We start from the raw sequence: 16,589 nt of genomic DNA on the forward strand, positions 1-16,589 counted from the left end.
GGTTTAATGAAGGGCGACATCCAGGCGCGCGCGATCTTAAACTACGGGCGCCCGCGTCTCCTACACGGTAGGCGGGCGCGCGCACTTGCGAACTGGGCTCCCCCACATGGTTTTGAGGATATTGGATCGAGCAGAAGACGTAAACAGTGAGAAGATTACGATGGGAGCGGGCGGGGGACGACTTGGGGGTAACAATGGGCAGACGGACGAATAATCTCTTTCCATCGGTGTTTATCGACTTCACCGGGAGTAGGGGAGGCTGTTTATAATTGCACTGTGAGAGCTTGGGAAACGCGTGCCCATTGGGTATAGCACTTACAGGCAATTTTAATAGGGAATGCCAACATCTCAGAGGCTCGGTATGACAAGGACAAGGATCCCCCGCATGGGCTGAACAGACTGTTGAAGCAAGTGCTGTTAGCGAGCACCTACGAAGGCCGGCACAGGACGCACGAGGGGGTGGGTGGCCAACACCACGCCCGCCCGCCTTCGTTTCCCTAGTGGCGATGTTTACTACACTGCACCAGGTACTTATTTGAGGCAGAGTCGACCTAGGGGAGGCCCAGGGCCGGTTCAGATGAGGCCGTGAGCAGGAATCAAACCATAGACCGCCGACGCAATGTAATAGTTTGTCGCGCAGCACGTTAACCGCTACACTACCGCTCCATGAACACAGACACACACGAGGGCATGGGATACAGAAATATCATTACATTTCAAGTTGAGAGACAGCAGGAGTGTTGGAGCTCGGAGATATACAAACGTGACGTTAAAATTCGCCTGGAAATTAAAATGCAGTAGCGTGAAAAATAACCTTCATCTACGCACCCCACGAGGGAAATTTAAACCACAAATATAATATACATAGAATGAGAAGCGGATGGTGAAGCGTTCCCGCACACTGCACTATGAACCGTGCGCTGTTAAGTTTGATCACCGACCGCAGATAACATCAGTGGCAAGTGCTATCGGAACCGGTGCTTGGGCACCTTTCCTTCACCAGCCTGCCTTTACCAGCGTGGTGAAGTATGGTCAAACAACGTCAACCAGCAGTGGATTAACAAAGAACTGAATATTAGATGGGCCAGAACTTGAAATGAAAACAGGCAACGCGATGCATCACGCGATCCACCACATTGCCCTACGAAAATCGAAAACGTCACTTTGGCATTTCACAGAATTGATAACATTTGAAGATGAAAAGAGGGTGCCCTAGGAAGATTTCGGATGGGCTCAAACCACAACAACTGAACCACGAAGTTGGAAGACGGGAGGGCGAGGGGGGCAAGATGAAGCAGAGACCACGAGCTGAGCTGGCAACAACGCTGCGCCAACGACCTTGTCCATAGACCGCCGACGGGGCGACGCGATGGAACGGACGAAGCGTGCGCGCCGCGTCCGTTAAGGTGACCACAGTGCGAATTGTTGTCGCGGTTGTGCGGGTGGCAGGCTCGCCGGTTGCGCGTTTTCGGGATGCGCCCCCCCCCCCCCCCCCCCCCGCTGCCGTCTTGGTTGGCATGCTGTCAGACGCCTCGCTGCACTTGCCAGGGAGTTTCTTCGTGAACTGAAGAGTTCCACATTGGAGAGCCATCACCGGCTCGTATTTCTCACAAAGCACAAAGACTCCAAGGGCATCCAGTTACCAATGCGTTTCTATTAAGATACTTGCACTGTTCGTAGCTTAAAAGTACATGACGCATGCAGCATTCCCTCGTTATTTGCGCGGGATACGTTTCGGAGATGCTCGTGAATAGCACATTTGGCCTATGAAGATCTGAATCACGTTAAGTAAATACAGAGGTTGTGAAATACATGAAAATTACCATGACGCAAAAAAAAACGTGGTCATAATAAACGTAAAGTAAAAAAATATATATTAAAGCACTCAACAACTGTTTAAAAATGCAGTCGTGTCGCGTTCCGGATGCAATTCGTGGAGAGCCAAAATCGCGGAGAGCAAGCTCGTGAAAAACAAGGGAATTCCCGTACGTAAGAAACCCATCCACGTCCATGTGAGTACACGCCGTATACCAACAGGACGTGCATTATGCCGCACGTTAACACAACACCAATCCACAAAGCGCAAGATTATTTTCCAAGTACTTTACTTTTTTTTTGGTCGAGCTGCCGTACAGCCATACAGGACTGGAAGTTCAACAAAGCAAAAAAACAAAGATGTCCCGTATAGCCTTAACATGTTGTTGGGGCAAGTGCCGTTAGTGAGCACCTATGAAGGCCTGAGCGGCACACCAGGGGGTGGAGCCAGCAGCACGCCCGGCCGCCTTTGTCTCCCCAGTGGCGACCTTTACACATCGCACCAGGTATTCATTTGAGACCGAGTCGACCTAGGGGAGGCCCAGGACAGGTTTGGATAATCGTCACTGGTGTTGGCCGTGAGCGGGAATCGAACTCGGGTCGCCGGGTTCAACACACACACACACACACGCAAACAAGCGCGCACACTTGAATATCAACCAGTATTAACTTATTAGGCGTTTAATGAGGCCAACAAATGACGAAACAAAGATTCCAATTAAACCCTTCAGCTGCTCGAAAAAAAAAAGAAAATCCGAAGGAGCGCAAGTGTACAGTTGTATTTCATGTATCACGTGCCAAAGCAGGAATTGCTACCACTTAAAATATGGCAAAACCTTTAGCCATACCGATATTTTTACATGGCTAATAAGACTGCCTTCTTTGATAACCCACTCGTTCAAAATAATGAAAACGCATAAGCCACCGTTTATTGGCTACATTAAGACACTGGAACCGCTAAAGTCATGGCTACCGCTGGTGGAACAGGCAGGTGAAATATCTGCGCCGAGCTCAAACGATTCGCATTGCGCGTCTCTCTCCACTCTCTCCGCTGGCTTCCCCCTAATCGCCACACGTCCGTGAGCGACGCACACGACTCGTGATATTTGTTCCAACGTCTCAGCGAGGAGGGGTTTCCTATGCATTCTATTACAGTAGTGCACAACCACGTGTGCACCACGTGTGCAACACGTGGCAACCTTGATGGTCAACGGGCGTGCAGCAATTCAAACTGCACCTTTCCACCTATACAAAGATCCCCCCCGTAGAGCCTCAACAGACTGTTGGGGCAAGCGCTGTTTTGCAAGCACCTACAAAGGCCGGCACAGGACGCGCGAGGGTGGGTGGCAAGCACCACGCCCGGCCGCCTTTGTTTCCCCGAGTGGCGATGTTTACACACCGCACCAGGTACTCATTTGAGGCTGAGTCGACCTAGGGGAGGCCCAGGACCGGTTCAGACAATCGGCACTGGTGTTTGCCGCGAACGGGAATCGAACCCGGGTGGCCAGGTTCGTAGCGCAATGCGCCAACTGCTGCACGATTGCTCCCCACCTATATACACCCACCCACCTCAACACACACATACCCATCCACTCACCAAACCACCCAGCAATTAGATAATTTGTCGTGATTCAGGGGGTTGCAAGAATCAGTTAGAGTTTATTTAGTTTGGACCATCTTGTTTGCATCGTCTCGTTTTGGAATTCACGTGCAGTTGGTAATTTATTGCAAGATCTTGTACGCTCCGTCTCGTTGTGTTATAGGTCCCATACTTCATGTTACTGCAGGAATCGCATGGCGGATTTGCACCGTCTCATTTGGATCGTACATCTTCATCCCATGTCGCGTCCCGTGTCACATTTTTACATTGCGAGTCTCGTACGTCTGGTCTCAATCTCGCGTTTGTGCTGCCTGTCATCTGCATCGCGTCCGTGTAAAATGGATTCTGATTGACGCACCGTCACATGACCAGCTACTGTTCGTTCATCCGTGCAGTGCCCGTGCGCAACACGCCGTGAACGATGGCACCAGCAGCGCTCGTGCCATGTGCACGCAGGGGATAGAGGCTGAGCGCGCCAGTCCGCAAGGAACATCGCCGCCACGTTCTTTGACAAGAGCGGATTGCGCCCAGCAAATTAATGTTTTTGTCGGTGGAGCGCCATCCGATCGAGTTTGTTGTCGCCGGGACGGGTGGTCCCGCCGATTTCCCCGCCGCGGTGTCTTGAAAAAGCACTTCAGCGTTAGCTCCGCGGCATCCACTTGCCGTGGGCCGTTCTCCATTGCACTGTGCCGCGAGAGGTTTCCGAACGGACGCTTACATCCCACAGTAGCGCGACGCCGATAGCACAAAATCGGGACAACATTGTGGAGAAAGAACGAAAGAAAGTCTCGCTCTCGTGTTTTACAATGAAAAATAAAACCGATTTAGAGGCCTGGTGTCGGTTTTGATCCGAGAAGAACTCTCATCCCCTAGCATTAGAGGTAATTAAAATGGCAGCGAATTCTCCAATATTGGTTCGGCAGTTGAGGAAAATTCCAGGCTAATTAATTATTAAAAGCCCGTCTCTCGCGGATGCGTCAGTGTGTAGAAGTGAGGCCTTTGACCAAAACACCCGCAGTGCGCCCGAATTGAGAAGCAAAGCTGGTTTGAGTCTGATCGGTGCTCGAATTGGTGACCGCCATGCATAAGAGTTGCCAACACAGATGTAATAGACCAGAATTATTCATTTGTAAGGCCTGCGGGGGGCCACTGCCAGTCCCCAGCAATACAAAAAAATGGAAAAACACCCCTTTTTTCAGTAGCGATGTGGCGGCCCTCAAGCCGATAACTTATCGCCGAAAGGGGCCGCCCCCCCCCCCCCCTCTGAAAATGAGTGAGGAACACGCAGACATTGTGTGCAGTAGACGGGAAGGCAGTGCAGCCAAACCCATTGTAATTCTGCACTTCCTCCCCTAACCCAACAAATCCACGCTGACCAGCGTTGTGATGCACGGCCATAACATCCCACGTGGCCAACGAGGCATGACCGCGGGGGCTCTCGTCATGCAGCGGGGATTGAGACCAACAACAACAACAACAACAAAATGCTCTGGAATATAAACACGGCATGATGCCGAATCCGGAACACAAACACAACGAAATCGTGAAGACAACGATGCGCGATACTTTTGCACGCAAAGGCTCTGCATGGCTGGCCTTCAGGGCCAACCCGTGACATTAGTTTCACCGCCTATCGTGGGAGTAATATGCATTTTTAACGGTAGGCATGTATACAAAAGGCGTTCAAATTATGACAACTCTACATTAGGTAGCATTGCCACCCATATGTCAAGTATTACATTTCCAAAATTGGCTAAAAAAACCGATGCATACAAAATGTCACGATATTTTACAAGAGGGGGGAAAAAATTCAACCCAATGGAGAAGAATTTCGTTCTAGGGTCTCCCAAATGCCGGATTTCAAAAGCCTAATTATTAAAACGTCTTCCTTTCTATAAACTTCATTAACGTGTCTAAAAAAAATAATCCACGCTTCAGGCTGCCGTTTCAGTTCACCGCCAACCACATGATAGCCAATCCCGTTGCACGCACACATTATTTATATATTTTGCACTATTTGATTTAGAATAACGTTAGAAGTAAATCCATACGAGTCCAATTTAGTATTTTTGATTTAAGTTTAAAGCGATTCCACAGCAGTCTGGTCGGCACGATGATTGCAAATCACTTTTTTTTTTCAACGTACGTACAATCCATCTTCAAGTTATTGCTCATTGCCACTGGCATGACATCACAGAACCACGAACGACATTAGGAGGACTATTACGCACGCCTCCCCACCCGATCAATGCAGTTTTAGCATTTTGCCCATCGCTAACCAAAACGGTCTGGCCAGGGCATGCCAGTAAGCCAGCGGCTCCGCGGAGGGAGGGGAGCGGGGGGGGGGTCTCCGGTCGACCGGTGATTGACATGGCAACGGTGCAAGGCCGTGCTTGTGCCTACGGGAGCGGGGCAAGTACAGCAAGGAGGTTTTGCCCGACAAACTCGTTGCAGAGTTGTGAGCGTCGTTGCCCACACGTCTGTTCGCGGGGTTCTTCGGGAACTCCGGGTTTCCTCCCAAATACAAACGTGAAGAGGAAAGGAAAACTATTATCGATCAAACAACTTAAAAACAGGACCTCCCCCCTCCCCCCCCTCCTGCAAAAGAGGAAGAGGTTCGACGTGGTTTTCGCAAATCGAAATGGCCTGAAGCAGCACTTGGTGCCACGGAGGAGGTCACTGCAGTTGACACTTCTCCGCGATAAAGTTTTTAGAAAAGTAACTCCAACACCATAACAAGGCGAACATAAATATCAAACCAGCAGAACCCCCACCCCCCCCCCTACCCTCCTCTCCACCTCCACGAATCACCTACACGCTCATTATACATTCAATCGGGTACGGGAATTAAAACAGAAAATGCTGATTGCGGAAAACGTATCCGTTGGACGCGCGAGAAATGTGTAAGTGGCATATCTAGTGTACAGTCTTGGCAATGCTTAGCCCAAAGTGTTTCCAAGTAGGCCGTTGCTGGAGGGCTTGTAAATAATAACGGGACCCAAAGGGAACCCGAGCAGTGAACGTGCCGGGGGAGGAAAGTAAAAAACCGGCGTAGATTTTCGCTTGAGAGTCCCCGTGCGCGAGCGGTAAGTGATATGAAAATTGCACGGACCTCGATCTCTCCTCGCGCTTGTGCGCCAAACGCCGAAAATAAACTTAATTGTGCTTCGTTCGGCTAATGAGCGCAAGCAGCCGGCTATCGTTACAAGATTCACATAAACCGTTCCCGCGGATTGTACAGAGAGAGACCAGACGACGGATGGGCGGGCGAGACTCTCCGCCGCGCATAAATCCGATTAAATTAAATATAGCTTCAATTAAAAAAATATTTATAACATTCCTGAAACGGTAAACGTATACGTAACATGCGCGCGTCAAAACGTTTCGCGCTGCGCTCAAACTTGCGGGAGGCAAAGATGGGCCCATCATTCCACTTTCTGTGGGACGCATCCTTCGAGTTCGATCAGCTCGGGCCAGCCCTCGTATTTGTTGGTCTCCTTGTTATTTTTGATGTGCTGTGAAGGAAAAAAGAAAGGGGTGGGGGAGAGACGTTAAAGGCTTTCGAGGCGCGGCTCTAAAAACACGCGGATGTTGTGCGTTAAGGGGTCAATGCCGACGATTCACAGGCGGCACTGGAAGTCACGCGATGACGGTAATCTGCCACGCTGGCCATCGACTAACTGCCGTGTACCCATTTGTACTGCCGAGTGGATAGAGGCGGGGGTGGGAGGGCCTTGAAGAAACCTGTAACGTTGTATTTTAACTTCCGAGCTGGGAGATGGAATCAAACTGGCAGTGGCCACTGCACAGCAAGCCCAGTGTGCCGCTAACCACAACACCACAGCAGCGGGTACAGATTACTTGTTTTTGTTTTGGCAATGAGAAGCAAAGCAATGTGGGATGGTTGTTCCCCCCCACCCTGCACCCCACACCCTCACACTTCTCCCCACACCTCCCCCAGCCACCACCTCACCCCCCCCCCATCACCATGCCATTTTCACTGACCCCACTGCTAAAGGTTTCTGGGATATTTGGCACAGGAAATTGTGCCGGTGATAACGAGCACTGAATGGTGGTCATTGTGTCCGCATGCTTCACGGAGGTGCGAGGTTAAAGGTACGCAAACAAAAAAAGCCACTTAAGTGTTCTTGGCCATTTTGTGTTCCTCGAAGACACCGGGGTAACCGTCAAACGCACCAGAACATCAACAGGCCGATGCACGCACCACCTCCTTCATGAATGGAAAATAAATATACAAGCGGCAGGTGTGTGCGACTCTGACCATGCAACCCAAACTATAATGACAAATACGAATGTTGATCTTCCACGAAGCTCATGGTCCACCCTATACCGCATCCGTACAAACCATTGCAGTAGATGCGGATACCGGACTGTGGGTCATCCAGAACAGATTGTACAATGATTCAATGCCCGATACACAAATATGAAGGAGACATCACAGCAATAAACCACCGCTGCTGCCGACACGGTTATCTGGCTTGACCACCTGAATGTGAAATTGCAGTTGCTGCTCTGCATCTACATTGGCAGCCATACGAAAGAAAGAATAACAATTGGCATTTATTAAGGTGCAATTCATCCAGGGACCTCAGTGTGCCATGTTCAAAGTTAGGAAATATAAATAATATTGAAAGGTCATCCCGAAAGTCCACGAGTCATACGTTGTTGTCCTTCGCCCACACCTCCGATGAGCACGGTTGGCTACGTACGGTGCGAAAAAGTTCAAACGTACATACAAGAGTTGAATATAATTGGGACCCTTACATTGTGACGATTCACGGAATTGCTATCGGGGGTATAGAATTGTTACTTTCCTACAAATAGTGATTCCAATCGCCTCCGACATCACTCGTCTTTGTGGATAACATTGATGATGCAGAAAACATCTGCGGAATATTGCCGCTCGTTGACGCACTTTTTCCTTTAAAACCAAAAATGGGACAACATTTGGCGGGGGACAAAGAGAGGAAATGGCAGTAACGAGGTAAAAGTGGGACGAAAACGATCAATAGTTTTTTTTTATACAAACAAAATAAAAAGCGGTCAAAATCGAACAGCATATCCATTAGCCAGGTGCGTAACGCGACCGTGCAATCGGACGTTCATTAAATAAAAAGATCCGCCCTTCCCCTTTGATTTACCTCAAAGTCAGCCGCCATCGACGCACGCTCCCAATGCACGCCCTCAATGCACGCTCCCAACGCACGCTCCCAATGCATCGCAGCACGATACGTCGATTGATACGGTCTCTGTAAATGCGGCCGCGCCTCAAGACGCTGTTCTCCCGAGCCCTTAATTTGAACAGGGAGTGAATGGCACGGATGACTGGGGGGAGGGGGGGGCAGTTCCAGACCATGGCAGTAAGCAGGAGGAGAGATAGAGGCCTCTCTCTGGAAGGCTCAAGGTGTGTATTCGGGGTGTATTAATGTCAACCCATCGAGTTCAATCTATTATTATGGTCCAGGTATATCTAGCTTAGCGTGCGTGAGAAGCAGTTATTCTCTGCGTACGTAATTGGTTAACACGAGCCCTTACAGGGACCAGAGAGGTGCCACGGTGCACCCCGCACAATGTTTGCAAAACATCTAAGTCCAACTGAAACGACAGATCGGGAAATTGCAGCCGATCGTGAGAGGGGTAATCGTGTTATGCTTACATTTGTTATTTAGTTAGGAAATCCTCTCTGGAGTCTCAAGGCTTTTTCAGGAGGGTCCTGCATTGGGGTGTTTGGAAAATTAATGATGGGTTTCACTAACCCACTTGCTACACTACCATCTACTGGCCATATTGCAGCTGTATAAGGCAGTATATGTTTGGGTTTTACAAATCTGAGTCACAAGTGTGCATCACCGCACCTGGTTTCCAAACACGACAAGCAAGGACATGGGCATGTACAGTTACAAACTTCTGCAGTGGACTTTGTAAGGTGTCACTTTCGTACCGATTACAGTACATGGTTTCCAATGAAGAGTCTTCTATTCAGGTGAAAGTAACCGGTGGGAAAAACGCATTATGGCTCATTCTGGCCGAATTAAATTGTTTAAGTCTCAGTTACATTAATCGTGAGATTTTTAGTGTTTTCACACTATGATTTAATTACACGGATTTTTCGTATTGCTCAGGTAACTTGAAGGGATCTCAGAATCAGTTCTAGGATATCTCCTTCAGCGGGCCACTCGCTAACGCACAACGGCGGCGGTGCAATGCTGTTTGAGAGTTCCAACTGTTTAAGAGCGAGGGTGAAAAAGACAAAACAAAAGGGTTATTAAACATTTTATTTGCCACATCTAGAGGCTTCCCTCACCTCGTCTGGACGCTATCATACATACCATCTGCCGGGAACTTCGTCCTGCGATAGTTTCACTCCCCGTCAGACCATGCGGTCACACAGCTTGGAAATAATTGCAGTCGCACACCGCCACCTAGTGGCAGCATACGAGGTGCACTGCACTCCCTCGTCATTGGCGCGGGAAACGATCCGGAGATTACGAGCGTATAGGAAATTTTCGCGGATAATGATACCGGCCTACGAAAACCTATCTTTTTAAGGAATTACCTTAAATGAATACGTAAATAAACTACGGAATACATGAACATTATCGGAATAACACGTCTCTTTATTTCTCTACCTCTCGATGCAGTCGTTGTAAAGTTCCAGATGCGATTCGAGGACAGCCAAAATCGCGGATATCAAGTTCGCGAATAACGAGGGAATAGCTGTACGTGTGCATGGATTTCCCCTACGGATCTATTTATGTCCCGAGGACTTACTGAAGGGCATTGTCTTCCCTAGGATGCTCTGGGGCCGAGCTGCCCCGCCTCTTCCTGGGGCGCCACGGTGGCGAGATATTAACTACCTCGCCTGGTATACAGGAGTTTGATCCCAACCCTGATGGCTGTATATTTGGACTTTGCACGTTCTCCCCGTGGTCGCGTGGATTTTTCTCCAAGCCCTCCGGTTTTTCCCTCCACGTTTAAAATCAACGCGCGTTTAGAGTACATGGCTGCTATAAATTTCCACTTGCTAAGCCACTTCGTTGAGCTATCATTTGTGGCCAGGTCGCTTCTGAAAAATAACTGTATAGCTCAGTGGGTCACGGGAATGGTTATTTGACCACGGCCATGGTCAGTGTGGGTTGGTGAACGTAAGGAACACGGCAATACTGTACAACAATTAATGTTGCTGTACCACGCTCTTGCTGCAGACAATGTAGCGCAGAGGCCCTGTCATGCATGCTGGTCACCCATCCAAGCACCTATCCAGGCCCATTCCTGCTTAGCTTCCCAAAGTGTGAAAAAAAATATTTGCATTCCGGTAGGATTTAGCCCAAAGGGCAAGGCTCAATACAAAGAGCGAAACTTGACGAGTAGAGGGAAAACCTAACAGCAAGTGTCATAGCAACAATGAGGGAGCGACCGTGATGAATAAAGGTAAAGTATCTCCGCGTGAAAGGAAAGGACACCCAGGCAAAGGTGAAACCGCCAATTGAGAGAGGTGTGGTCTAAGACATGAGCCAGATACAGCGAGACAGACATATTAAGTTTCCATACAAAAGAAGTGGGTTACATGGTGTTAAAAGGGTTGGCCTTTTAGTGCAAACATATTAAGTGAAGGGGGCCAACCATTATAAACTCTCATCTGTCAAATGAAATGCCGAGCAGATAAAGCCACTTTGGATATGCCAGGATGAAGAGTTACATGCGTAACATTTTATTTGGTTCACGGTTCTTATCTGGAGAATGTTGAGGATGGAAAATCGATTCAACAAAACTGCAAAGTTGCCTCCCGCTCAACTGATTATGTACATCCTGCCTCAGCGTTTCACCTAACGAGTCTACAGTTACTCGCTTCTACGCAGTTTACCGGACGACTACACAATTCAGAATGCCGAAACGTTGCAGCGGAGAGAGTTACACGGGCAGGGTTTCCCCTGCACATGTTAACTCCCTCGCCTGGTATGCAGGATGTCGCGAGTTCGATTCCGATACTGACGCCCGTCTATTTCGAGTTTCCCTCTCCCCATGGTCACGTGGATATTTCTCCGGGTTCGCCGTCTTTTTCTTCCACACTTAGAAACGTGCATCTAAGAGTGTTTGGCTGCTATAAATTTCCACATGATAAGCCACTTCGTTGAGCTATCATTTGTGGCCAGGTCACTTCTGAAAAAGAGTTATGTAGCTCGGAGGGCCCTTGCCTGGTAAAATAACAAAAAAATAGTTTAGTATAGTTTTTATTTTCATATTTACAGGGTGTCCAACAAAGAGATGGAGCTCAACCGTAGCCGACTCGGATGGCGTCAGTGGTCACCTTATGAATAACTTCGAAGCGGCCTGCTGCTCAAACGAGCACGAGAAGATTTCCATCGACTGATCGCAACCCTGCGCCAGTGGTGTCATGTCCACGTTCCTACGACAGGGGCCAAGCCCATCCCACAGGAGCCGTACATGCACAGCCCCTTTTTTTCCAATTCACTGCAGGAAATGAGGGCCTCCCCACGCCGTGCTCGGACGTGTGGGGGTTATTTGACTATATTCTAGATTTGAAGCTTTTGTGACTGCAAGGATCCATACTCTTTGGTTCTATTCGGTAAAGTCACGTAGGTAAAAAATAAAACAACAAAAATCACGACGTTTCGGCCACTTGTGTTGTTTCGGCCACTTGTGTTGTGGCTGAAACGTCATGATTTTTGTTGTTTTATTTTTTAACTACGTGACTTTACCGAATAGAACCAAAGAGTATAGTTATTTGACTATAGTTTACCACGCTGATGAGTGCGCGCTGTTCTCCGCTGCCCTATGACGTAGCCCCGCAGCCGAAAACGGTGGTCGCCCATCCAAGCAATGTTCAGGCTATAACCCTGCGTGGCTTCCTGGATCTGACGAGATAATAATTGTAATTGGGACATTTATAGGGCGTAATTCACCCAGGGATCTCTCGGTGCGCAAATTCTGGCTGACTGGGTCACAGGTACTGTGATTGTAAAGCACTGTACATATTTCTATTGAACAACCCCTTGAGGGATGAACTCAAACACATACATGAATTAATAAGACCTTAAAGCAAATGGTTCTTTATTGCAAGGCCCGCGGGTCACTGGCGGCCCTTGGTGGCCTTCAGTGTAGCTCCTGACGGACCCCATCACTGTGTTGTCAAACACCAATGGTTTTAAATGTTTGGCGGCCCTCACACTGATGTCTTATCGGTGGAAGTGCCCCCCACCCCCCCCCCCACCTCCGAAAATAAGTGAAGAACACTGCTTTTAAAAGGCACAAATAAGTTACACAAGCTTCAACTGCGATAAAGCATTGCCAGTGGATGTCAATGCAACAAAAAAAAATAAACCCTCACATCTACGTACTGGTTATAGGCCTCCACAGGGCAACCACGTCACGCAACAAAGCGGCACCCTTTTTAAATGGCACTGAGAAATGCGAGTGGCTCAAGAGGACCCTGCGACCGGTATTTGAACTCGCGCGACCTTTTCCGAGCGCGAGTCGATCACTCGAACAGTGTCGCCGCACGTTCAATTAATCACAGGAAGCCGGAGAGAGATGAGAAACCGAGAGAGAGAGAGAGGTCTTTTCTTACCCTTTCAAATGGGCTCTTCATCCTGATGCCCTTGGCTCCCACAAAGACCCAGCTGTCACGGAATCCCAAGTTACCGATGAAGCTGCTACCCAACTCCATCAGCATATTCCGAGCCTCGTCGTTCAACCTGCGAGCGACGACAATAAATATTTATTATAAAATAACGTCAATCCAAACCCCCCCCCCCCTTCCCCCCCCCCCCCACCCTCAATCGCTCTCGACAAAACTTTCCAGATGTTTTTGCTCGCTGCGCAGGGGCGTCACGCGCGTGTCTGATTAGGACACAAGCGGGACAATAATGGGCCGGCGCATACAATAAAAGCGGTGGATGGGCAACCAGCGTATCTGGAGAAAATCTAGGCAGCATGAAAAACGGTTGACACTCGGAATTTTTTTTTTTTTTAAAAGCCCAGCACAGGATGGCGACATGAACCCATTTGCTGTACCGCCGACTACTTGATACCTCGCAGCCCCAGTGGGGCCACGTCACACGAGTCGATTAACGTCTTTTGACCTCCTTGCTGAAATGCGGAAATTTTTGTTTCCCAATACAGCAAAAAATGTGGTTACTCCCCTGTGCGTTTAACTTCTGAGCCGTGGCGAGTTTGAGCATTATTCAGGGCGATTTGGTGATAGCCAAATTACGGAGCGCTCGTTATTACGCTTGGCACGGCACATGGCTGGGGCGTGTGGCACGGCACCACGCCAAGACGGCCTTTAGCTCCACGTGCTCCGGCACTAATTATAGGATTGGGAAAACTGCAAGAGAATTACACAGGGTTTAAATGTCAATTGCCACCGATGTTGCACATGGTCAGCGATGGAAAGCGGGCCACCGAGACGTTCAAACAATGTGAGAAAAAAATCGCTCAGCTGAGCAGGAATCGAAATCGGGTCACTGGGTTCATACCGCAGCATGCTAACCCGTACGTTACCGCCCACCCCCCACAAAAGACAAAGATCCCCCGTGTTGCCTTAACATACTTTTGGGGCAAGTGCTGTTAGCGAGCACCTATGAAGGCCAACACAGCACATAAGGGGGTGGGGGGGGGGGGGTGCCCAGCACCACGCCCGGCCGCCTTTGTGTCCAAAGTGGCAACATTTACACATCGCATCAGGTACTCATTTGAGGCGAGGTCGACCTAAGGGAGGTCCTGAAACAGGTACAGATAATCGTCACTGGTGGTGGCCGTGGGCAGGAATCGAACTCGGATCTCTGCCAGGTTCGTAGCGCATGGCGCTATCCGCTACACTACCGCTCCCCCCAGATAGTATACGCACTCACACGTGATGATAATAATGAAATGTATGTTTGCTCAAGAAGGTCCGCGTTCAGCAAATGACTCACTTGCTGGCCGCGTCATCAAAGGACGCGATCATAACGATGGACCCATGCTGTATGCTCTTCAGAAAGATGATGAGATCATTAACATCTGAAAAGCAGCGAACATGACAAATCGGAAATCAAACAAAGTGTAAGTGGGAGCCGGAATTTTAATTCTATTTCTTTCTAATCATTTTATTTGACACGCGTGCTACGAATGACCTTGCTTCCTGCAGCAGTTCAATGAGTAACCAACCCCACCCCCTGCAGCGGTACGACAGAGCGCCTGTGGATTTTAAAGTAACGTTTTTGTTTTGCTCAAATTTGTTTCGGATAGCACAGGGCACGAGACGCATAGAGGTACGTGTTAACCCCAGACAAAAGCAGTTTCTTTCTTTGTGAAACAAATCGCTTTGAAGAGGTCAAAATTGTTGATAATATGGGCCGCTCTTGACTCGTACACCTTAAACACGATAAAGTCTCGATAATTAATCTGTGGGAATCGGTGGTAGGGATGGCCCGGATATTAATCGAACACCGCAAATGCAAAACAAATGCAAAAGATACCAAAAACGTATTTGTTGTTTACTTGCATAGAATTTGGCATGAAGACGTGCAACAGGACGGGGTTTTTTTTTTTGGTTCGTAAGAGTTACCCGGTCACCGGGTCGCAAAGGAGGAGTGGCTGGGTAAATGGAACAATGGCATGCGTGTTTGCAGCGCGAGTGGAATACCGCAAGCTGTATATTTTTTTTTATCCCGCACTCACCGTCTATCCGTCCGCGGGTAAACGAGAGTTACACGCGTAAAGATATTTTATTTAAAGAGACGCTTAAGGAGGAAAACGAGAATTATTTTCCTTCCGACATCCTTCGCTTACCCCCTCCCCACAAGTCCACTGACTTTGTAATCGTGAGTTCACCCGTCATTCCTGTGGCCAGACAAAAAAGGGGGAGACAGAGACAGCAAAAGAGATGCAAAGAAATTACATTTGAAGTTGAAGGACAACTGCGTGAACTTATGTCATCCTCGCAGCAGCAGCAGCGGCTTTTGGCTCGCCATCGAAGAAAGACAGTCACTGCGTCACGCGCTTTCAGATGCGCTTCTGCGGCTGTCTGGAACGCTCTTCCTTCCGATATTAGGAAGTAATTGGAGCTGTGCACTTTTAAATATAGATTGATAACTCATTTCTTTAGAGCTGCTTTTTGTTTAGTTCGTTGTTCTTACCCCACACCTCCGATCAGCACGGCTGGCTTTGTTCGGTGCGAAAGACGTTCAACATACATACAAGAGAATGTAATATGACACTACGAATACATATAAAAGCTAATTCTGTTACGTTATTGTTTGAAACTTCCATCAAATTACAATTGACCGTCTTCCACATGAATATATTCCTGCATTGAGCTAAGAGGCCTGACACCGACCAGGATACTCACTCACCATTCACCACAGCAATATTCATCCCCCTCCCGACGTTGTTTTTCACGCTGCTCATAATTCTGTACAAAAAGAAAATCATACAGTTCTTGAAGAAGCTCCCAGGACATGGAGAGCGAAATGTCAGACATCGCACCGAAGATTGCTCGGTACAACCGAAAAATGCATCGGAGAGCCGCACATCACAACCGCGTGAACCTACGCTGTCGTAAGAGAGAATCTTATGATCTTATTGCACAATTTATTTGATGCATCACGAACACAAATCTTACTTGAAGCATCACACACACAAATCGAATGTAAAACAGGTGGGAACAAAAGCCATGTGCCATATTCAAATGTGTATCAGATTAAAGCATTGTTTCGTGCTTTATCAAAATAACTGCAAAAAGTATATATTATTTTTGTTATTTGTATTTAAAGGAATGCTAACATTAAGTGGTCTGGTAAATAGCTTTGTGTTCTGAACGTTTAAAACAAGAGCGAAAACACACCAATGTGGATATTTAAAAGGGCAAGTAAACTCACACCGCTGTTTTAGAGAAAAAAAAAACATTCAACAACAAGCCACAAACCCACTCATCAGCGGCGCACGGCAACGTAGCGAACACTTTCAACGTCGGCAAAGCCCAGGGGTCGACAACCAAAACAACAACAAGCATTATTTTCGAATTCGGTAAACCCCCTCCCCCCCCCCCAATATTTGAAAAGCCACAATGCCAAGTGGTGAATACGAAACTGAGGTTCTTAAATAAATAAAGTCACGTAAAAGTCCTCAATGAGCCGTGCGCTGCTACAAA

At 48.3% G+C, this 16,589-nt stretch overlaps 1 protein-coding gene across 4 annotated transcripts in view; it reads right to left on the reverse strand.

Moving 5' to 3' along the window:
* Window positions 1–2,480: 2,480 nt before the first annotated feature.
* LOC116947515 (protein FAM3C-like) overlaps window positions 2,481–16,589 on the reverse strand; it is a 39,626-nt gene continuing 25,517 nt past the window's right edge. For all 4 annotated transcript variants that reach the window (XM_032963349.2, XM_032963348.2, XM_076070660.1 and 1 more), the window contains exons 6-10: window positions 15,793–15,851; window positions 15,230–15,280; window positions 14,374–14,458; window positions 13,026–13,152; window positions 2,481–6,930 (exon numbers count right to left, since the gene is read on the reverse strand). In XM_032963349.2, coding sequence (XP_032819240.2) covers window positions 6,841–6,930; window positions 13,026–13,152; window positions 14,374–14,458; window positions 15,230–15,280; window positions 15,793–15,851 — 412 coding nt within the window. In that variant the 3' untranslated portion in view covers window positions 2,481–6,840. The remainder of the gene's footprint in view (window positions 6,931–13,025; window positions 13,153–14,373; window positions 14,459–15,229; window positions 15,281–15,792; window positions 15,852–16,589) is intronic.

The sequence above is a fragment of the Petromyzon marinus genome, chromosome 30, assembly GCF_048934315.1.
Source record: "Petromyzon marinus isolate PM22_M1 ecotype Great Lakes invasive population chromosome 30, UKy_Petmar_22M1.pri1.0, whole genome shotgun sequence".
NCBI lineage: Eukaryota > Metazoa > Chordata > Hyperoartia > Petromyzontiformes > Petromyzontidae > Petromyzon > Petromyzon marinus.